Source organism: Triticum aestivum, chromosome 1D, assembly GCF_018294505.1.
Source record: "Triticum aestivum cultivar Chinese Spring chromosome 1D, IWGSC CS RefSeq v2.1, whole genome shotgun sequence".
NCBI lineage: Eukaryota > Viridiplantae > Streptophyta > Magnoliopsida > Poales > Poaceae > Triticum > Triticum aestivum.
In genome coordinates this window covers 289,380,042-289,403,124 of record NC_057796.1, presented here as the reverse complement: position 1 = coordinate 289,403,124, position 23,083 = coordinate 289,380,042, and the positions used below count along the sequence as shown (strand labels likewise).

The window sequence follows — 23,083 nt, the reverse complement described above, 5'->3', positions numbered from 1 at the left end:
CCAGCAAGGGGGGAGGAGAGGTTGATGGAGATCCAGCAGCACGACGGCGTGGTGGTGGAAGTAGCGGGATCCCGGCAGGGCTTCGCCAAGCGCAAGCGGGGAGGAAGAGGTGTCACGGGAGGGAGAGGGAGGCGCCAGGGCTTAGATGTTGCTGCCCTCCCTCCCCCCACTATATATAGGGCCAAGGGAGAGGGGGGGCGCAGCCTTGGCCCTTCCTCCAAGGAAGGGTGCGGCCAGGGAGGAGTCCATCCTCCCCAAGGCACCTCGGAGGTGCCTTCCCCCTTTTGGACTCTCCCTTTCCCTTATCTCTTGGCGCATGGGCCTCTTGGGGCTAGTGCCCTTGGCCCATATAGGCCAAGGCGCACACCCCTACAGCCCATGTGGCCCCCCGGGGCTGGTGGACCCCCGGACCCCTTTCGGCACTCCCGGTACAATACCGATAATGCGCGAAACTTTTCCGGCGACCAAAACAAGACTTCCCATATATAAATCTTTACCTCCGGACCATTCCGGAACTCCTCGTGACGTCCGGGATCTCATCCGGGACTCCGAAAAACTTTCGGGTTACCGCATACTAATATCTCTACAACCCTAGCGTCACCGAACCTTAAGTGTGTAGACCCTACGGGTTCGGGAGACACGCAGACATGACCGAGACGACTCTCCGGTCAATAACCAACAGCGGGATCTGGATACCCATGTTGGCTCCCACATGCTCCTCGATGATCTCATCGGATGAACCACGATGTCGAGGATTCAATCAATCCTGTACCCAATTCCCTTTGTCAATCGGTATGGTACTTGCCCGAGATTCGATCGTCGGTATCCCGATACCTTGTTCAATCTCGTTACCGGCAAGTCTCTTTACTCGTTCCGTAACTCACATCATCCCGTGATCAACTCCTTGGTCACATTGTGCACATTATGATGATGTCCTACCGAGTGGGCCCAGAGATACCTCCCCGTTTACACGGAGTGACAAATCCCAGTCTCGATTCGTGCCAACCCAACAGACACTTTCGGAGATACCTGTAGTGCACCTTTATAGCCACCCAGTTACGTTGTGACGTTTGGTACACCCAAAGCATTCCTACGGTATCCGGGAGTTGCACGATCTCATGGTCTAAGGAACTGATACTTGACATTAGAAAAGCTCTGAGCAAACGAACTACACGATCTTGTGCTAGGCTTAGGATTGGGTCTCGTCCATCACATCATTCTCCTAATGATGTGATCCCGTTATCAACGACATCCAATGTCCATGGTCAGGAAACCGTAACCATCTATGTATCAACGAGCTAGTCAACTAGAGGCTTACTAGGGACATGGTGTTGTCTATGTATCCACACATGTATCTGAGTTTCCTATCAATACAATTCTAGCATGGATAATAAACGATTATCATGAAAAAGGAAATATAATAATAACCAATTTATTATTGCCTCTAGGGCATATTTCCAACAGTCTCCCACTTGCACTAGAGTCAATAATCTAGTCCACATCACCATGTGATTAACACTCACAGGTCACATCACCATGTGACCAACATCCAAAGAGTTTGCTAGAGTCAACAATCTAGTTCACATCTCTATGTGATTAACACTCAATGAGTTCTGGTTTGATCATGTTATGCTTGTGAGAGAGGTTATTTAGTCAACGGGTCTGAACCTTTCAGATCCTGTGTGCTTTACGAATATCTATGTCATCTTGTGGATGCTACCACGCGCTACTTGGAGCCATTTCAAATAACTGCTCTACTATACGAATCCGGTTTACTACTCAGAGTTATCCGGATTAGTGTCAAAGTTTGCATCGACGTAACCCTTTACGACGAACTCCTTTTCACCTCCATAATCGAGAAAATTCCTTAGTCCACTAGATACTAAGGATAAGTTCGACCGCTGTCATGTGATCCATTCCCGGATCACTATTGTACCCCTTGACCGACTCATGGCAAGGCACACTTCATGTGCAGTACACAGCATAGCATACTGTAGAGCCTATGTCTAAAGCATAGGGGACGACCTTCATCCTTTCTCTCTCTTCTGCTGTGGTCAGGTCTTGAGTCTTACTCAATACTCACACCTTGTAACACAGCCAAGAACTCCTTCTTTGCTGATCTATTTTGAACTCTTTCAAGATCATGTCAAGGTGTGCGTTCTTTGAAAGTATCATCAGGCGTCTTGATCTATCTCTATAGATCTTGATGCCCAATATGTAAGCAGCTTTATCCAGGTCTTCCTTTGAAAAACTCCTTTCAAACAACCCTTTATGCTTTCCAGAAATTCTACATCATTTCGGATCAACAATATGTCATTCACATATACTTATCAGAAATGTTGTAGCGCTCCCACTCACTTTATTGTAAATACAAGTTTCTAACAAACTTTCTATAAACGCAAAAACTTTGATCACTCCATCAAAGCGTATATTCTGACTCCGAGATGCTTGCTCTAGTCCATGGAAGGATCGCTGGAGCTAGCATACCTTTTAGCATCCTTAGGATCGACAAAACCTTTCTGATTGTATCACATACAACCTTTCCTTACGAAAACTGGTAAGGAAACTTGTTTTGACATCCATCTGCCAGATTTCATAAATGCAGCTAATGCTAACATGATTCCGACGGACTTAAGCATCGCTACGGATGAGAAAATCTCATCGTAGTCAACTCCTTGAACTTGTGAAAATACTCTTTGCCACAAGTCGAGCTTCATAGACGGTAACATTACCGTCCATGTCCGTCTTCTTCTTAAAGATCCATTTATCTCAATGGCTTGCCGATCATCGGGCAAGTTCACCAAAGTCCATGCTTTGTTCTGATACATGGATCCTATCTCGGATTTCATGGCTTCTAACCATTTGTCGGAATATGGGCCCACCATCGCTTCTCCATAGCTCATAGGTTCATTGTTGTCTAGCAACATGACTTCCAAGACAGGATCACGTGCCACTCTGAAGTAGCACGCATCCTCGTCGTCCTACGAGGTTTTTGGTAGTGACTTGATCCGAAGTTTCATGATCACTATCATGAGCTTCCACTTCAATTGGTGTAGGTGCCACAGGAACAACTTCATGTGCCCTGCTACACACTAGTTGACGTGTTGGTTCAATAACCTTATCAAGTCTCCACCATCCTCCCACTCAATTCTTTTGAGAGAAACTTTTCCTCGAGAAAGGAACTATTTCTAGAAGCAATTACCTTTGCTTCCAGATCTAAAATAGGAGGTATACCCAACTGTTTTTGGGTATTCTATGAAGACGCATTTATCCGCTTTGGGTTCAAGCTTATCAGCCTGAAACTTTTTCACATAAGCATCGCAGCCCCAAACTTTTAAGAAACGACAACTTAGGTTTCTCTAAACGGTGTCGTCTCAACGGAATTGCGTGGTGCCCTATTTAAAGTGAATGCGGTTGTCTCTAATGCTTAACCCATAAACGATAGTGGTAATTCGATAAGAGACATCATGGTATGCACCATATCCAATAGGGTGCAGTTATGATGTTCGGACACACCATCACACTATGGTGTTCTAGGCGGTATTAATTGTGAAACACTTTCCACAATGTCTTAATTGTGTGCCAAACTCGTAACTCAGATACTCATCTCTATGATCATATCACAGACATTTTATCCTCTTGTCACGACGATCTTCAACTTCACTCTGAAATTACTTGAACCTTTCAATAATTCAGACTTGTGTTTCATCAAGTAAATATTCTCAGCATCTACTCAAATCATCTGTGAAGTAAGAACATAACGATATCCACTGCATGCCTCAGCACTCATTGGACTGCATACATCAAAATGTATTACTTCCAACAAGTTGCTCTCTTGTTCCATCTTACTGAAAACGAGGCCTTTCAGTCATCTTGCCCATGTGGTATGATTTGCATGTCTCAAGTGATTCAAAAACAAGTGAGTCCAAACGATCCATCTGCATGGAGTTTCTTCATGCATATATACCAATAGACATGGTTCGCATGTCTCAATGTTTTCAAAAACGAGTGAGTCCAAAGATCCATCTACATGGAGCTTCTTCATGCGTTCTATACCAATATGACTCAAATGGCAGTGCCACAAGTATGTGGAACTATCATTACTATTTTATATCTTTTGGCACGAACATGTGTATCACTACGATCGAGATTCATTTAAGGTGCAAGACCATTGAAGGTATTGTTCAAATAAACAGAGTAACCATTATTCTCCTTAAATGAATAACCGTATTGCGATAAACATAATCCAATCATGCTCAACGCAAACACCAAATCTCGATGGTAGAGGGAGCATGCGATGCTTGATCACATCAACCTTGGAAACACTTCCAACACATATCGTCATCTCACCTTTAGCTAGTCTCCGTTTATTCCGCAGCTTTTATTTCGAGTTACTAACACTTAGCAACCGAACCGGTATCTAATACCCCGGTGCTGCTAGGAGTACTAGTAAAGTACACATTCATATAACGTATATCCTCTATACTTCTGTCGACCTTGCCTGCCTTCTCATCTACCAAGTATCTAGGGTAGTACTGCTTCAGTGACCGTTCCCCTCATTACAGAAGCACTTAGTCTCGGGTTTGGGTTCAACCTTGGGATTCTTCACTAGAGCAGCAACTGATTTGTTGTTTCATGAAGTATCCCTTCTTCCCTTGCCCTTCTTGAAACTAGTGGTTTTACTAACCATCAACAATTGATGCTCCTACTTGATTTCTACTTTCGCGGTGTCAAACATCGCGAATAGCTCAAGGATCATCATATCTATCCCTGATATGTTATAGTTCATCACGAAGCTCCAGTAGCTTGGTGGCAGTGACTTTGGAGAACCATCACCATCTCATCTGGAAGATTAACTCCCACTCGATTCAAGTGATTGCAGTACTCAGACAATCTGAGCACATGCTCAACGATTGAGCTTTTCTCCCTTAGTTTGCAGGCTTAAGAAACTTGTCAGGGGTCTCATACCTCTTGACGTGGGCACTAGTCTGAAATCCCAATTTCAGTCTTCGGAACATCTCACATGTTCTGCGACGTTTCAAAACGTCTTTGGTGCCACAATTCTAAACCGTTAGCATTATGCACTGAACTATCACGTAGTCATCAAAACGTGTATGTCAGATGTTTCGCAACATCTACAGACGACACTGAGGTTCAGTACACCGAGCGGTGCATTAAGGACATAAGCCTTCTGTGCAGCAATGAGGACAATCCTCAGTCACGGACCCAGTCCGCATAATTGCTACTATCAACTTTCAACTAAATTTTCTCTAGGAACATATCTTAAACAGTAGAGCTAAAGCGCAAGCTATGACATAATTTGCAAAGACTTTTTGACTATGTTCATGATAATGAAGTTCATCTGATTATTTAATGAACTCCCACTCAGATAGACATCCCTCTAGTCATCTAAGTGATACATGATCCGAGTCAAACTAGGCCGTGTCCGATCATCACGTGAGACGGACTAGTCATCATCGGTGAACATCTCCATGTTGATCGCATCTACTATATGACTCATGTTCGACCTTTCGATCTCTTGTGTTCCGAGGCCATGTCTGTACATGCTAGGCTCGTCAAGTCAACCTAAGTGTTTCGCATGTGTTCCGAGGCCATGTCTGTACATGCTAGGCTCGTCAACACCCGTTGTATTCGAACGTTAGAATCTATCACACCCGATCATCACGTGGTGCGTCGAAACAACGAACCTTCGCAGCGGTGCACAGTTAGGGGGAACACGTCTCTTGAAATTTTAGTGAGGGATCATCTTATTTATGCTACCGTCGTTCTAAGCAAATAAGATGTAAACATGACAAACATCACATGCAAATCATAAAGTGACGTGATATGGCCAATATCATCTTGCGCCTTAGATCTCCATCTTCGAGGCGCGGCATGATCACCTTCGTCACCGGCATGACACCATGATCTCCATCATCATGATCTCCATCATCGTGTCTTCATGAAGTTGTCTCGCCAACTATTACTTCTACTACTATGGCTAACGGTTAGCAATAAAGTAAAGTAATTACATGGCATTTTCATTGACACGCAGGTCATACAATAAATTAAGACAACTCCTATGGCTCCTGCCGGTTGTCATACTCATCGACATGCAAGTCGTGATTCCTATTACAAGAACATGATCAATCTCATACATCACATATATCATTCATCACATCCTTTTGGCCATATCACATCACAAGGCACATGCTGCAAAAACAAGTTAGACGTCCTCTAATTGTTGTTGCATGTTTTACGTGGCTGTTATGGGATTCTAGCAAGAACGTTTCTTACCTACGCAAAAGCCACAACGTGATATGCCAATTTCTATTTACCCTTCATAAGGACCCTTTTCATCGAATCCGATCCGACTAAAGTGGGAGAGACAGACACCCGCTAGCCACCTTATGCAACTAGTGCATGTCAGTCGGTGGAACCTGTCTCGCGTAAGTGTACGTGTAAGGTCGGTCCGGGCCGCTTCATCCCACGATGCCGCCGAATCAAGATAAGACTAGTAACGGCAAGTAAATTGACAACATCGACGCCCACAACTACTTTGTGTTCTACTCGTGCATAGAAACTACGCATAGACCTAGCTCATGATGCCACTGTTGGGGAACATAGCAGAAATTCAAAATTTTCTACGCATCACCAAGATCAATCTATGGAGTAATCTAGCAACGAGGGGAAGGGGAGTGCATCTACATACCCTTGTAGATCGCGAGCGGAAGCGTTCAAGAGAACGGGGTTGATGGAGTCGTACTCGTCATGATCCAAATCACCGATGATCCTAGCGCCGAACGGACGGCACCTCCGCGTTCAACACACGTAAGGAGCAGCGACGTCTCCTCCTTCTTGATCCAGCAAGGGGGGAGAAGAGGTTGATGGAGATCTAGCAGCACGACGGCGTGGTGGTGGAAGTAGCGGGATCCCGGCAGGGCTTTGCCAAGCGCAAGCGGGGAGGAAGAGGTGTCACGGGAGGGAGAGGGAGGCGCCAGGGCTTAGATGTTGCTGCCCTCCCTCCCCCCCACTATATATAGGGCCAAGGGAGAGGGGGGCGCAGCCTTGTCCCTTCCTCCAAGGAAGGGTGCGGCCAGGGAGGAGTCCATCCTCCCCAAGGCACCTCGGAGGTGCCTTCCCCCTTTAGGACTCTCCCTTTCCCTTATCTCTTGGCGCATGGGCCTCTTGGGGCTGGTGCCCTTGGCCCATATAGGCCAAGGCGCACACCCCTACAGCCCATGTGGCCCCCCGGGGCTGGTGGACCCCCTTGGTGGACCCCCGGACCCCTTTCGGCACTCCCGGTACAATACCGATAATGCGCGAAACTTTTCCGGCGACCAAAACAAGACTTCCCATATATAAATCTTTACCTCCGGACCATTCCGGAACTCCTCGTGACGTCCGGGATCTCATCCGGGACTCCGAACAACTTTTGGGTTACCGCATACTAATATCTCTACAACCCTAGCGTCACCGAACCTTAAGTGTGTAGACCCTACGGGTTCGGGAGATACGCAGACATGACCAAGACGACTCTCCGGTCAATAACCAACAGCGGGATCTGGATACCCATGTTGGCTCCCACATGCTCCTCGATGATCTCATCGGATGAACCACGATGTCGAGGATTCAATCAATCCCGTACCCAATTCCCTTTGTCAATCGGTATGGTACTTGCCCGAGATTCGATCGTCGGTATCCCGATACCTTGTTCAATCTCGTTACCGGCAAGTCTCTTTACTCGTTCCGTAACTCACATCATCCCGTGATCAACTCCTTGGTCACATTGTGCACATTATGATGATGTCCTACCGAGTGGGCCCAGAGATACCTCTCCGTTTACACGGAGTGACAAATCCCAGTCTCGATTCGTGCCAACCCAACAGACACTTTCGGAGATACCTGTAGTGCACCTTTATAGCCACCCAGTTACGTTGTGACGTTTGGTACACCCAAAGCATTCCTACGGTATCCGGGAGTTGCACAATCTCATGGTCTAAGGAACTGATACTTGACATTAGAAAAGCTCTGAGCAAACGAACTACACGATCTTGTGCTAGGCTTAGGATTGGGTCTCGTCCATCACATCATTCTCCTAATGATGTGATCCCGTTATCAATGACATCCAATGTCCATGGTCAGGAAACCGTAACCATCTATTCATCAACGAGTTAGTCAACTAGAGGCTGACTAGGGACATGGTGTTGTCTATGTATCCACACATGTATCTGAGTTTCCTATCAATACAATTCTAGCATGGATAATAAACGATTATCATGAAAAGGAAATATAATAATAACCAATTTATTATTGCCTCTAGGGCATATTTCCAACAGTCTCCCACTTGCACTAGAGTCAATAATCTAGTCCACATCACCATGTGATTAACACTCACAGGTCACATCACCATGTGACCAACATCCAAAGAGTTTGCTAGAGTCAACAATCTAGTTCACATCTCTATGTGATTAACACTCAATGAGTTCTGGTTTGATCATGTTATGCTTGTGAGAGAGGTTATTTAGTCAACGGGTCTGAACCTTTCAGATCCTGTGTGCTTTACGAATATCTATGTCATCTTGTGGATGCTACCACGCGCTACTTGGAGCCATTTCAAATAACTGCTCTACTATACGAATCCGGTTTACTACTCAGAGTTATCCGGATTAGTGTCAAAGTTTGCATCGACGTAACCCTTTACGACGAACTCCTTTTCACCTCCATAATCGAGAAAATTCCTTAGTCCACTAGATACTAAGGATAAGTTCGACCGCTGTCATGTGATCCATTCCCGGATCACTATTGTACCCCTTGACCGACTCATGGCAAGGCACACTTCATGTGCAGTACACAGCATAGCATACTGTAGAGCCTATGTCTAAAGCATAGGGGACGACCTTCATCCTTTCTCTCTCTTCTGCTGTGGTCAGGTCTTGAGTCTTACTCAATACTCACACCTTGTAACACAGCCAAGAACTCCTTCTTTGCTGATCTATTTTGAACTCTTTCAAGATCATGTCAAGGTGTGCGTTCTTTGAAAGTATCATCAGGCGTCTTGATCTATCTCTATAGATCTTGATGCCCAATATGTAAGCAGCTTTATCCAGGTCTTCCTTTGAAAAACTCCTTTCAAACAACCCTTTATGCTTTCCAGAAATTCTACATCATTTCGGATCAACAATATGTCATTCACATATACTTATCAGAAATGTTGTAGCGCTCCCACTCACTTTATTGTAAATACAAGTTTCTAACAAACTTTCTATAAACGCAAAAACTTTGATCACTCCATCAAAGCGTATATTCTGACTCCGAGATGCTTGCTCTAGTCCATGGAAGGATCGCTGGAGCTAGCATACCTTTTAGCATCCTTAGGATCGACAAAACCTTTCTGATTGTATCACATACAACCTTTCCTTACGAAAACTGGTAAGGAAACTTGTTTTGACATCCATCTGCCAGATTTCATAAATGCAGCTAATGCTAACATGATTCCGACGGACTTAAGCATCGCTACGGATGAGAAAATCTCATCGTAGTCAACTCCTTGAACTTGTGAAAATACTCTTTGCCACAAGTCGAGCTTCATAGACGGTAACATTACCGTCCATGTCCGTCTTCTTCTTAAAGATCCATTTATCTCAATGGCTTGCCGATCATCGGGCAAGTTCACCAAAGTCCATGCTTTGTTCTGATACATGGATCCTATCTCGGATTTCATGGCTTCTAACCATTTGTCGGAATATGGGCCCACCATCGCTTCTCCATAGCTCGTAGGTTCATTGTTGTCTAGCAACATGACTTCCAAGACAGGATCACGTGCCACTCTGAAGTAGCACGCATCCTCGTCGTCCTACGAGGTTTTTGGTAGTGACTTGATCCGAAGTTTCATGATCACTATCATGAGCTTCCACTTCAATTGGTGTAGGTGCCACAGGAACAACTTCCTGTGCCCTGCTACACACTAGTTGAAGTGTCGGTTCAATAACCTTATCAAGTCTCCACCATCCTCCCACTCAATTCTTTCGAGAGAAACTTTTCCTCGAGAAAGGAACTGTTTCTAGAAGCAATTACCTTTGCTTCCAGATCTAAAATAGGAGGTATACCCAACTGTTTTTGGGTATTCTATGAAGACGCATTTATCCGCTTTGGGTTCGAGCTTATCAGCCTGAAACTTTTTCACATAAGCATCGCAGCCCCAAACTTTTAAGAAACGACAACTTAGGTTTCTCTAAACGGTGTCGTCTCAACGGAATTGCGTGGTGCCCTATTTAAAGTGAATGCGGTTGTCTCTAATGCTTAACCCATAAACGATAGTGGTAATTCGATAAGAGACATCATGGTATGCACCATATCCAATAGGGTGCAGTTATGATGTTCGGACACACCATCACACTATGGTGTTCCAGGCGGTATTCGCGACATCCATGGCTCTCTTGGACCGGCCGCCACGATCGAGTACTTTGATCTTTGGCGGCGTATTCAGCAGGTCCAACTCTCTGACGCGCCCGACAAAATCTCCTGGAAGTGGACTCAAAGCGGGAAATATTCAGCTTCTTCGGCCTACAAAGCCCTCTTCCTAGGCTCCACCACCGCGCCTAGCTAGCGGCCCATTTGGCGGTGCTGGGCGCCGATGAACGCCAAGTTCTTTCTATGGCTAGTTTCCCTGGACCGCTGCTGGTCTGCGGAACGAAGAGCGCGCCACGGTCTGCCTCACGATCCCCATTGCAAGCTGTGTGACCAAGAGTTCGAGACCATGGATCACTTGCTTGTTCAATGCGTCTTCTCGAGGATCACTTGGCACGAGATCTTATCCTGGTGTCGCCTCCCGGTGCCCCTGCCCGATGCCAACTCGTCCTTCTTCGCGTGGTGGTCCGCCTTGTTGGCTGCTTCTCCGGCAAGCCCGAGGAAAGGCCTCAACTCGCTCGTAGCTCTCACCGCTTGGAGCATCTGGAAGCATCGCAATGCCGCTCTCTTCGATGACCTCCGACCATCTACCGACGCCCTTGTCCACACCATCAAGGAGGAAGCCCGACTCTGGTCCAGAGCCGGTGCCCTAGGCTTAGCATTTATTATCCCTATAACCTAGATCGTGTGTACAAAGGCTGAGCATCCTTCCTCATGCTCGCGCCGCACTCCTGGGGACGCCGTTGAGTGTACGCCCCCCCGAGTGCTACCATGTACTTCTCCTTTCCACCTATCAATGAAATGATACGCAACCTTGCATATTCACGAAAAAAAAGTATCCATACCATACTATGCCCCAGCATACGTGCACTAGAAACATACCAATGGGGATTCTGGACTCCCTGAGAACGCCTTACTCCTCTGCTATTCCATCAGTCACTTCAACTATTGTTTACTTATTACCTTTATGTTTTTTATTTTAAAGCTTTGTTCACAACTCCATTATAATTTAATTTTGCCCTCACTTTGTTTGGAGTCTATAATTATCTACAGACACAAATCCATAATTCATTACAAGAGGCAAAAGTCTGATTCATGTGCTCTCCGTGGGATTAAAATTCTTACTTTGAAACGACTACAATTGAACCCTGTGCACTTGCGGACTATCAATGATCTACCACGAGATCATTATGTGTTGTCTACAAGCCCTACCCTCGGTTTATGTAGGTACCGGGGGTCTACGGTTAAAATTAGGTCAGCTACATAGAAGGTAAAACGTGTTGTAGACGACTTCTAAGTTTTGGAGTATGCGCCAAGTCTTAGAAATGTTCCTTCTACGCTCCGTGGGCCGTCTTGAGATTGTCTGCTGGTGAACTGGCATGGGGTCATTGGTCCGGCCCACCTGGCCAGGAGACAACGTGGTGAGTGACCCCTAATCTAGGACACCATCAATACCGCCTGTCACAATTGAATGTGCTCAGGCCCACGTGAAGTTCATACCAAATACATGCCGAATACATATTCAGATACTAACAAAGAAGAGTACTAAATCCCTTCGCCACTCCTCCTAGCGAACAAGGCGGTTAGGGTTTTTGCCCCCATTGGCTGTGGCGCCGATCTGTCTCGTTTACTGTGGCTTTAGGGCCATGGGGTGTGGTGGATCCCGACCCTTGTCGGGAGGAGACTTCATTTTATATGTTTCTTTGAGTTGTGCTAAGGTTGGTGTCCTGCTCAGTAAGACGAGACGACAGCGGCTGCCTACAGAGGAAATAAGGTTGTTCCCGCCTAGCCCCCGTCCCGGTGGTGCGTCTAGCATCGTCGGATGGCATGTGGAGGTGTGTCTCCGGCAGATCTCGCACGATTCGGTCGGTGGTTGTCTTTGGTGGATCTACTCGGATCCGGTGTTCGTTCATCCACGTGAGTGTGTCTTCAAGTTGGATCCTTTTGAACAACGTTTCTCCTCAACGGCGATGGTTAATATTTTGGTGCGCTAGTCATATGAGGCCTTAGCATGATGACTTCCTGACTGTCCACTATAATAAGTTTTGCCCAACTCCAGCAAGGAAGGATGATGACAGCGGCGCGCCTTCGGCTCACTGTAGTGCTTGTCGTCATCGCTAGGCGGTTTACGAATCTAGATGTATTTTTTATTTATTTCTGGTGTTCATTGTACTACCATGATTAATGACAAACCTATTGCAAGTTTCTCGAAGAAAATAGTACATCTTCAAATACAAGGGAGGCGCTGATCTAAATGCGAGCGGGCGGCTGAGATTTGAGGAGCAACTGAGCCTGGGCTAGAATCGAATTTTCGGGAGAAAAGAGATTTCGCTGGGAAAAAGAGAAGAAAAAAGATAAAAGGGAAAAGAAGAACTAAGAGGGTGCTTGGATACGTTTTAGTCTCATGACTAAAAGTAGTGAGACTAAAACTTGCTAGCCTCACCCATGCTTGGATCCAAATACTAAAGAGACTAAAATCAAGTTAATGAGTATTTATTATTCTCCAAACCCTCCAATCCAGAACTCGCCTGTGTTAAAGGAGAAGAGTTAAATGAGGAGAGAGAGGACTAATCCATATTTTAGTAAGAGTACCCTTGACTAAAAAATTTTAGCCCATCTTTAGTCAGGGGTGCTTGGAACTTTAGCCTCTTAAAGAGACTATTTTTAGTACTAAAATAAGTCTGCTGATCCAAGCACCCTCTAACGCATCGTCATCTGCGCAGACTCCGAAACCCAAACCCCAGACTCAGCGACAGAGAGCAGCCAGCAGCCTCCTCCGCCGCCGCCCATGTCAGGAGGAGGGATCGCGCGGGGCCGCCTCGCGGAGGAGCGCAAGGCCTGGCGCAAGAACCACCCCCATGTCCGTATCACCCCCCTCCCCCTTCGCGTCTCACCCCCCGCCCCTCCTACCGGCGATTCGGGTCTTGATCTGGTCCTTCTGGTTCGCAGGGATTCGTCGCGAAGCCGGAGACGGTGGCCGACGGGTCGGTGAATCTCATGATCTGGAACTGCACCATCCCCGGAAAGCAGGGGGTAAGTACCTGAGTAACTGTGGAGCGCCCGAACCCACCCCCCCTCGATTCGATCTGGTTTGGTCTGTGAGGCAAAGGGCTTGTCTTTGATAGTTATATATTGCGCAATCGCCTATTGCGCGTGTGTGAAAATTGAGGGTTTCTGGACTTTCGTGGTATTATTACAGTAGTAGACTACTAAAACTAGGTTCGATTGGTGCTTTGGTCTATGTCTGGTGGTTCATCTATGGATTATGTTACCTATTTGTTGGATTGGGTATTAGGAACTGTGATGTTATTCGTGACAAATTACTAATCTTCAGTTCTTCCTCATCGTGTATCTGTTACCCTAACCTAGGAGCTATAGAACTAATGTGCCTTTTGTCCATACTTTACGTACAACAAAACTGTAATACAACATCAGTGGCAACAAAGCCTTGATTCCCAAGCATGTTTATGCACGCTAGAGATGAAACACACAACATGAGCCACAGGAACCCAAGCAAAAAGTTAATAATTTTGGCCACATGAGGATAGATACTTTTCTGTAACACGATTTGCCTTTACCCATTCTGATGTGACCAGGGAACTCAAGTTATCTGGCCATGCCTTTTTTTTTTTGGAATCAGGCAGGTGTACTGCCAATGCATTTAAGAAGAAAAGAAGTTTTTACATATCAAACAATCAGGTCCAAAAAGATCAGACCTCAATAAAAGAAAATTAATAACGACTACTCGTGTCTAGTAGTAGTGGGCGCTGTGAAACAAACCCATCGAAACCCAAACTGCACCGAGCTTTAGAAGATAAACATTATGCTTAATGCGCTCAGCTAGACGTTTCTGTAGATGTGCATTGCTCAAAAACGCGTCTGTTGTGTTCCTTAATATGTGCCAACTGCAGTAGCTATATGCTACAGCTGAGTGTAGACAAGCCGTAGGAGTATGCAATGCACCTTATGGTGCTGCTCATCCATTCATGTGTATATATGGTACACTTTACAAAAGAGGCATAGAGCGCAGTCCGCAGTTTTCACAAGGCACGACGTGCGCGAGAAGTGGTGATCTTGTGCGGCGTGCGTGGCCACGTGAGACCAGAATGTGCAGCTTGGGTGATTGCTGCTTGCACTGAGAGTCTGAGATCAAAGAGTCGTCAACTCGTCACTGATAGCTGCTGAAAAAGAAAACCTCCAGGCTGCTGGCAAAGTGACCTGATAATGAGCAAGGTGTAACGTTAGCTTATCAAACCAGTTTTGGCCATGAGAGTCCAGATGCCAAAAGAGTATGGTCACACTAGGATCAGGCATGTAGAGTTTTCAGGAAGCTCATCACATAGGGTGATAGGGAGCACATGGTGTTGTTTGGGATGCCGTGGTTAGAAATATTTTTATTGGTGAGAAGCCTTTCCTGAAGCCAAAGCCAAATAAAGTATCGGTACTTATGTTCCATTTTCATAGTCCAGACCTTGGTGAGGTTGACGCTACAATAGGATCCCTAAAATGGCAAATGTAGGCAGGAGAGGCTGAGTACGACCTGTTAGCAGATCCATGCTTTCCTGCTGCCGTTTTTGAGACCAGTGGGTAAGGATTCACAACAATGCCACAGACATGCAAAGTTGTTGAATCAACAGGGGGAGGAGTAGGACGGAATTGCTGTATAGATAGATAATGTGCAGTCAAACCATTCTGCCTTGCATCTGGTGGACTTTGCTAATCTCTTGCATATGTTTTCCCAGTTCTGTGATATGACTGTTGTGGTGAATATATGTTCTTCACTTCGTATTTCTCTTTCTTGTTTTGTCATGCTGTTAACTCATTGCTCACTTGGTAATTGGTATATCTCTTTCTTGTTTTGTCGTCCCTGTTAATTCATTCCAAAAGGTCTGGATTTTTTGACTGAAGTGTCTTAACTACTCCGTCATTTGCGCAGACTGATTGGGAAAGTGGATACTACCCACTTACTCTCCATTTCAGTGAGGACTACCCTAGCAAACCTCCCAAGTGCAAGTTCCCGCAGGGTTTTTTCCACCCAAATGTCTATCCTTCAGGGACGGTCTGCCTCTCGATTCTCAATGAGGATAGTGTAAGCCCAGCAAAGCTATTTTCTTAGGTTTTATTGAAATGGCACACCACCAAATTTACAGTTCAAGTTGCATATTCTCAGGGTTGGAGACCTGCCATCACTGTTAAGCAGATTCTAGTTGGAATACAGGATTTGCTTGATCAACCTAATCCAGCTGATCCTGCCCAGACTGATGGTTATCACCTCTTTATCCAGGTTAGAATTAAAAACTGAGCAAGATTCTTTCATCCGTTAGTCCTTCAGTATCATCCGTTCACATTGTTTCTTTTGCTTTGCAGGATCCAGCAGAGTACAAGAGACGCATTCGGCTGCAGGCCAAGCAGTACCCTGCTCTGGTTTGAGGATCCAACGTAGCAGTCTAAAATCATAAATTACCGCACCTGAAAATATGAAGTATGACTAAATATAACCGAAAGCGGGGTATTGTGGAGAGCTTTCCATTGTGACCGTGGACATTTGTGACGTGTGGTCTGGTGTTGACCAAACAAAACTCAGGTCCTTCTGCTTGAATGATGGATGTGTGGATACTTTTGAACTTAACTCCTTGATTGTGTCTTCTCGACTTTTTTTGTGTGATTGTTTCGGTGATCTCTTCAAAAATAATTTGATGTGAACACTTCCTTTTAAAGGAAGATGTAAAAGAAGGGGTAAGGCAACCCAGTTGAACCCTAAATACAGTAGGACTTTAAAAAGGGGACGCATCTTCAACAAAGTTTTATTGTCTGTAAGCGATTTCTTGTCAGGAGAATTGATCTTTGTTTGTTTATTTTTACAAATCAGTATTCTTGTGGCTTGGTGTTATTAGGGTTGTAGCAACTTTAGTCTGTCCACCAGCCACCTCTGATTGCACGGAAAATTCTTAATTGAACTAGGGTGTTTTTAGGCACAATACAACCTGCAAACATTTTGCTTTGATCGTGCTGCAGAGTTTTTCACTATCAGTGCGTGCGTCAAACCCCCCGTGGTTCACATGGACAGGGGCAACGCGCGACGGTGTCCTAGAGAAAGTAAGGAACGAAGTAACGAAAAACGGTAGAGGGCAGCAATCACCCAAGTGTGCTGTGCCCCAGACCTTCGCTTCGACTCCTATTTGAAGTTGGCGCGAGCCTGGTACGTGAGCCCGATGCTCCAGCTCGCCGGCGCGGCGTCGGCGGCGACGATGGTCAGCCCGGTGGTGTAGGAGGTGAGCTTGAAGCTGAGCGCCTGGCCGCCGAGCTGCCCGAACGCCTGGTACGAGGCGCCCCAGTTATGGCTCATGCGCAGCCACCCCATGCTGCCACCGCCCTTCACCCACATCTCCCCGACGTCGCCGGCGCCGCCGACGTTGGTGACGTACACCAGCAGCCAGTGCGGGTTCCCCTGGAACGCGAACCGGATCCCGCCCTTGCGCATGCACGGCACCCTTCGGTACATGACGGGGACGATGCCCGCATGCCAGTCGGCCATCTTCTTGAAGGCCGGGATGGCGAGGTCGAAGTGGGTGCGCGGCGGGTTGCACCAGCCGCCGTTGTTGGTGTCCTGCGCCCAGTTGGGCGGGCACAGGTTGGTCGCGGTCACCGTGATCACCGGCGAGCCCCTGTAGCAAGCCGTGGCTTTCACGCACCGGATCTGGTAGCACGTCCCGCACCCGTAGCCGTCCAGGAACAGCGTCGAGCTCAGCGCCGCCGTGTCCGCGCCGTACCCCGCCGTGATGTCGTACCCGCACGCCCCGCCTGCGAGAACACAAGCACGATACATCAGCATAACAAGGAATAAGCATGCATGGTCATTGATCAATGTAGTACGTGTGCAGTGCAGGCGACGTACCCATCGTCTCGGCCGTAGCCTCGTCGCCGTAGAACGTGGCGTGGGCGGGAGTCCACTGCATGGCCCGGAACCTGGCGTCCACGGTGGTGGCCACGCCGGCAAGGGAGACGAGGAGGACCAAGACGGCCGCGGACTTGGACGCAGCAGAAGCCATTGCCTTCGCTTCGCTTTCCCTTGTAGTAGTGCTCTCTTCTTGGCTGAGTTCTGTCAGAAGATGGCATGGGGCGAGTGGATTTATAGTGTGCACTACGTCGGATTGGATCAATCAGTGTGGTGGTTAGATCAGCCGGTGATGATTGAGGAGGAACATATATCGTTCAATCTTCGGGCCAAGTCGTGCCTGCACGCACTCGCGAAATCGTGGAGATTTGTACGGCGTGGCATACGTGCGGGCAAGGAACCGAGCTGTACTCTGTTATTCTGCCGTTTTGCTGGTAGGCCGGATTTTGTACGTTTTTCTCCTTCGAAAAGGAATTTCGCATGTTGGAACTGTGTCTTTCAATTTCTAATCACGATATGTTATTTTTCTGGGAGAGATCGGATAGGTTAACATTCTTATTCTAGGTTGGACAGAGTTACATATACAATGAACAGGCCGGGTGTCTTCCCTTTCCGGAGAAGCAGTTGATCTTGGCCATCGGATCAATGATTTAGCCACGGGCACGGAAGACAGGACCTCACTCAAATAAAAGCATTTTTTTTCAAGCTTATTTGCTTGAGTTGTAAAGAAAAGAGCAAAGCAATTCCAACATAAATTGTCTACCGTAAAATAAATAAATTCTCTATGCCTTTCTATAGACCCCCTAGTAGATAATGTACTTAAAACAAACTCAAAACTAGCACTACTAACACAGGCTGAAGAGAATGACCTCGAAAAATAATAAGGTCTTAAAAATGACTTTTTAAGGTCGTTGATACCTGTCCAAGAAGGCAAATGTCTCTAAATCTAATCGTGATTCATCATGAGAGGTATGTTTTGGAATAACAAATGTTTAGTGACTTGGCTAAACATAACAATATCACCGATTTTGTGAGGGGTACCATTACAAAGTCCGGTAAATGTGACTTTCCGACAAATGTTCTAGACCATTTTTCATGTGGTTACAATTGTGTGTTGTGCATTTTACCCTACTCCGTGAGGTCCAATGCAATCTTGCCTCGCATCCACTCAACATACATGTTACTTCTGGCTATGTTGAAGGTTCAATATCATATTAAGTTTCACCGTTGGAGCAAGTGTAATAACTTTTTGAGTTTAGTAGTCATGTATGGTGCATCTTAAGAGGAGTTTTGTTTTGTTTTCCTTTAGAAATTTGTTAGCACATGTCGTGATAACCAACATCCAATGTTCATTTGGGGGTGGGGGGATATTTTGTTATCAACGTGAGAAGAACAGTGACCAGTTGGACAAGCGATGACCTTTCATGTTCAGTGATATCATCCATAGCTTGGACCTACGGAAGATCATTGTGTTTGGTCGCCAGTTCACTTGGCTGGATAGTCAACCGGTTCCCACTTATGAAAAACTTGACCGGGTTCTAGCAACCACTAACAAGGAAAATAAGTTTCCCCTAGCTTCGTTACGGGCATTGCAAAGAATAAATGCCTGATCGGGTCATGCTCAACCGCTAACCGATTTTGATCAAACTTCCCAATCAAGTAAACATCCTAAGTTCAAACTCGAGTTGAGATGGCTTACTAGTGAGGGCTTTGCCGATCTGGTTAGGAAAGTTTGGGCTAGACAACGATGAGGTAATACACCCATTCAATGATGGAATTCTAGGATCCATGAATGCGACGATTCCTACATGGATGGGCTAAGCATATCGTCGATCTGTAAAAGGGAAACGTCGATGTTGCCTTCCATGATTGACAAGCTCGATAATATCACGGAGGTACGGCCACTATCCTATCTAGATATTGAGAGAGAAAAGCCAATTAGACAAGTGGATATCCCGTCTCTTGCATGAGGAACAAATTAAATGGTATCAACATACAATTACAGTTTCTGGCTCACGGAAATGATAATACGAAATACTTTAATATGCTCGCTAATGAGAGGTATAGGAAGAAACATATCTTTGTGCTCGACCAGGATGAGGGTCGTATCGCGCGAGGGGGGGGGGGGGGGGTTCGCTATAGAATTTCATTATAAAATATTACGAATATCTTTATGGACCACGTTGGGAGCAATTTCTCGCTGGATGAGTCCATAACAGATGACATCTCTCGAGTCTAAGAGGCGGAAAAATGTGTTTTTAGTGCTTCGTTTTCTGAAGGAAAATTTGATGATGAAGTGTTTTAGATGCAACACATAAAGCTCCCGAGTCAGCTGAGTTACGACGAAACATACTCGATGGGGTTGTTGTGCTGCATGAAACCATACACAAGCTTCAACAGAATTCTTTTACTATAAAGTCAAGTAACCATTTCTTCTACAAATTATCTGTGTGAAGGGGCTCTCGCCGTAGTAGCGGAGGTCGACTGAGAGTTTTATCTTTCGTGGTAGTGTCGCCATCAAGGTCAATGATAACGTCGACAACTACTTTCAAACTTGAAAGGGTCTCTGCCAAGGGTACCCCTTGTCCCCTATCTTGTTCAATATTATGGCAAGCATGCTTGCTATTATCATTAAATGGGATAAAGTGGCCGCACGTAATAGAGATGTGATTTTATGGACCATTACTTGGATAAAGTAAGAAATCTTAAGTTGTTTTTATGCCCTTTCGATGAGTTTTCGGGTCTGAAAATAAATTTCCACAAGAGCATTTTTTTGCTTTGCTGAGGTTGTAGATTCAACGTCTGAGTATGCTGAGATCTTCGGTTTCCATCTTGGATTGTTTCCGATCCGATAAATTGGTATTCCTATCCACTACTGGTGACTTACTATAGCCGGGTGGAAATACGTGGAAGAGCGACTAAGAAACACCTTGCATCTATAAGGGAAAACCTCATTCATATGGGAGACGCTTGGTTTTAATCAACTCCTTCCTCAGCAACATGGTCTTGTACAGGTTGTTGTTCTTTCACGTACCCGAGGGGGAACTGCAGAGGCTGAACTACTTTAGGTTCAGAATTTTCTATAAAATATTACAAATATCTTTATGGATCACCAGTTGGGAGCAATTTCTCGTTCGATGAGTCCATAACAGATGACATCTCTCGAGTCGCAGAGGCGGAAAAATGTGTTTTTAGTGCTCCGTTTTCAGAAGGGAAATTTGATGATGAGGTGTTTTAGATGGAACACATAAAGCTCCCGAGCCGGCTGAGTCATCTTTAAGACGGAACATACTTGATGGGGTTATTGTGCTGCATGAAACCGTACACAAGCTTCACAAGAAAAAATTACTATAAAGTCAAGTAACCATTTCTGAAGGAAATATGCCCTAGAGGCAATAATAAAGTTGTTATTTTATATTTCCTTATTCATGATAAAGGTTTGTTATTCATGCTAGAATTGTATTGATCGGAAACCTAAATACATGTGTGAATACATAAACAAACACCGTGTCCCTAGTGAGCCTCTACTTGACTAGCTCGTTGATCAAAGATGGTTATGGTTTCCTAACCATGGACATGTCTTGTCATTTGATAATGTGATCACATCATTAGGAGAATGATGTGATGGACAAGACCCATCTGTTAGCTTAGCATACTGATCGTTCAGTTTTATTGCTATTGCTTTCTTCATGTCAAACACATATTCCTTCGACTATGAGATTATGCAACTCCTGGATACAAGAGGAATGCCTTGTGTGCTATCAAACATCACAACGTAACTGGGTGATTATAAAGATGCTCTACAGGTATCTGCGAAGGTGTTTGTTGAGTTGGCATAGATCGATATTAGGATTTGTCACTCCGAGTATCGGAGAGGTATCTCGGGGCCCTCTCGGTAATACACATCATAAGCTTGCAAGCAAACGACTAAGGAGTTAGTCACAAGGTGATGTATTACGGAACGAGTAAAGAGACTTGTCGGTAATGAGATTGAACTAGGTATGCAGATACGACGATCGACTCTCGGGCAAGTAACATACCGATGGACAAAGGGAATTACGTATGTTGTCATAACGGTTCGACCGATAAAGATCTTCGTAGAATATGTAGGAGCCAATATGGGCATCCAGGTTCCGCTATTAGTTATTGACCGGAGAGGTGTCTCGGTCATGTCTACATAGTTCTCGAACCCGTAGGGTCCCTACGCTTAACGTTCGATGACGATATAGTATTATATGAGTTATGTGATTTTGTACCCAAATGTTGTTTGGAGTCCCGGATCAGATCACAGACATGACGAGGAGTCTCGAAATGGTCGAGAGGTAAAGATTGATATATAGGACGATGGTATTCGGACACTAGAAGTGTTTTGGGGGGTACCAGGTACTTATCGGGTCACCGGAAGGGGTTCCGGGCACCCCCGGCAAAAGATATGGGCCTTATGGGCCAAGAGGGGAAACGCACCAGCCATAAGATACTGGTGCGCCCCACATATGCGCCGGCCTAAGAGGAGAAGGAAAGAGGGGAAAGGGATGAAGGAAATATGCCCTAGAGGCAATAATAAAGTTGTTATTTATATTAAGGGGAAAGGGATGCTCTACAGGTGTCTCCGATGGTGTTTGTTGAGTTGGCATAGATCGAGATTAGGATTTGTCACTCCGAGTATAGGAGAGGTATCTCTGGGCCCTCTCGGTAATGCACATCACTATAATCCTTGCAAGCAATGTGACTAATGAGTTAGTTACGGGATGATGCATTACGGAACGAGTAAAGAGACTTGCCGGTAATGAGATTGAACTAGGTATGATGATACCGACGATCGAATCTCGGGCAAGTAACATGCCGATGACAAAGGGAATGATGTATGTTGTTATGCGGTTTAACCGATAAAGATCTGCGTAGAATACGTAGGAGCCAATATGAGCATCCAGGTTCCGCAATTGGTTATTGACCGGAGATGTGTCTCGGTCATGTCTACATAGTTCTTGAACCCCTAGGGTCCGCACGCTTAACGTTCGATGACGATTTGTATTAGAGTTATGTGATTTGATGACCGAAGTTTGTTCGGAGTCCCGGATGAGATCACGGACATGACGAGGAGTCTCGAAATGGTCAAGAGGTAAAGATTCATATATTGGAAGGTTACATTCGGACACCAGAATGGTTCGGGAAGTTTCGGAGAACCGGGGGTTACCGGACCCCCCCCGGAAGGTAATGGGCAAACATGGGCCTTAGTGGAGGAGAGAGGGCCGGCCATAGGAGGAGGCGCCCCCCCCCCTTGCCACGTATTGGACAAGGGGTGGGGGCGGTGCCCCCACCCCCTTTCCCTCTCATACTCCTTCTCTCTTTCCCCCTTTGCTACTCCGGAAAAGGAAAAAGGAAGGGGAATCCTACTAGGACTTGGGAGTCCTAGTAGGACTCCCCACACTTGGCGCGCCCCTAGGGGGCTGGCCTCCTCCTCCTTTATATACGGGGGCAGGGGGCCACCCCAAAGGCACAACAGACAATCCCTTAGCCATGGGCGGTGCCCTCCTCTATAGTTCAACACCTCGGTCATATCGTCGTAGTGCTTAGGTGAAGCCCTGCACCGGTAACTTCATCATCACCGTCGCCACGCCGTCGTGCTGACGGAACTCTCCCTCATCCTCAATTGGATCAAGAGCTCGAGGAACGTCATCGTGCTGAACGTGTGCTGAACACGGAGGTGCCGTACGTTCGGTACTTGGATCGGTTGGATCGTGAAGACGTTCGACCACATCAACCACGTTACTAAACGCT

General features: G+C 46.0%; 2 protein-coding genes across 2 annotated transcripts; one reads left to right on the top strand and one right to left on the bottom strand.

The window, feature by feature from the left end:
• Window positions 1–13,081: 13,081 nt before the first annotated feature.
• On the top strand, window positions 13,082–16,039 carry LOC123181527 (SUMO-conjugating enzyme SCE1). Its single transcript, XM_044593807.1, has 5 exons — window positions 13,082–13,270; window positions 13,360–13,443; window positions 15,347–15,499; window positions 15,581–15,694; window positions 15,778–16,039. Exons 1-5 carry the CDS (start codon window positions 13,199–13,201, stop codon window positions 15,838–15,840), a joined length of 486 nt encoding a protein of 161 aa, XP_044449742.1. The 5' UTR covers window positions 13,082–13,198; the 3' UTR covers window positions 15,841–16,039.
• A 116-nt stretch (window positions 16,040–16,155) lies between these two features.
• On the bottom strand, window positions 16,156–17,704 carry LOC123181526 (putative expansin-A30). Its single transcript, XM_044593806.1, has 2 exons — window positions 17,306–17,704; window positions 16,156–17,211 (listed from the first exon to the last, which is right to left on the bottom strand). Exons 1-2 carry the CDS (start codon window positions 17,457–17,459, stop codon window positions 16,586–16,588), a joined length of 780 nt encoding a protein of 259 aa, XP_044449741.1. The 5' UTR covers window positions 17,460–17,704; the 3' UTR covers window positions 16,156–16,585.
• Window positions 17,705–23,083: the final 5,379 nt, after the last annotated feature.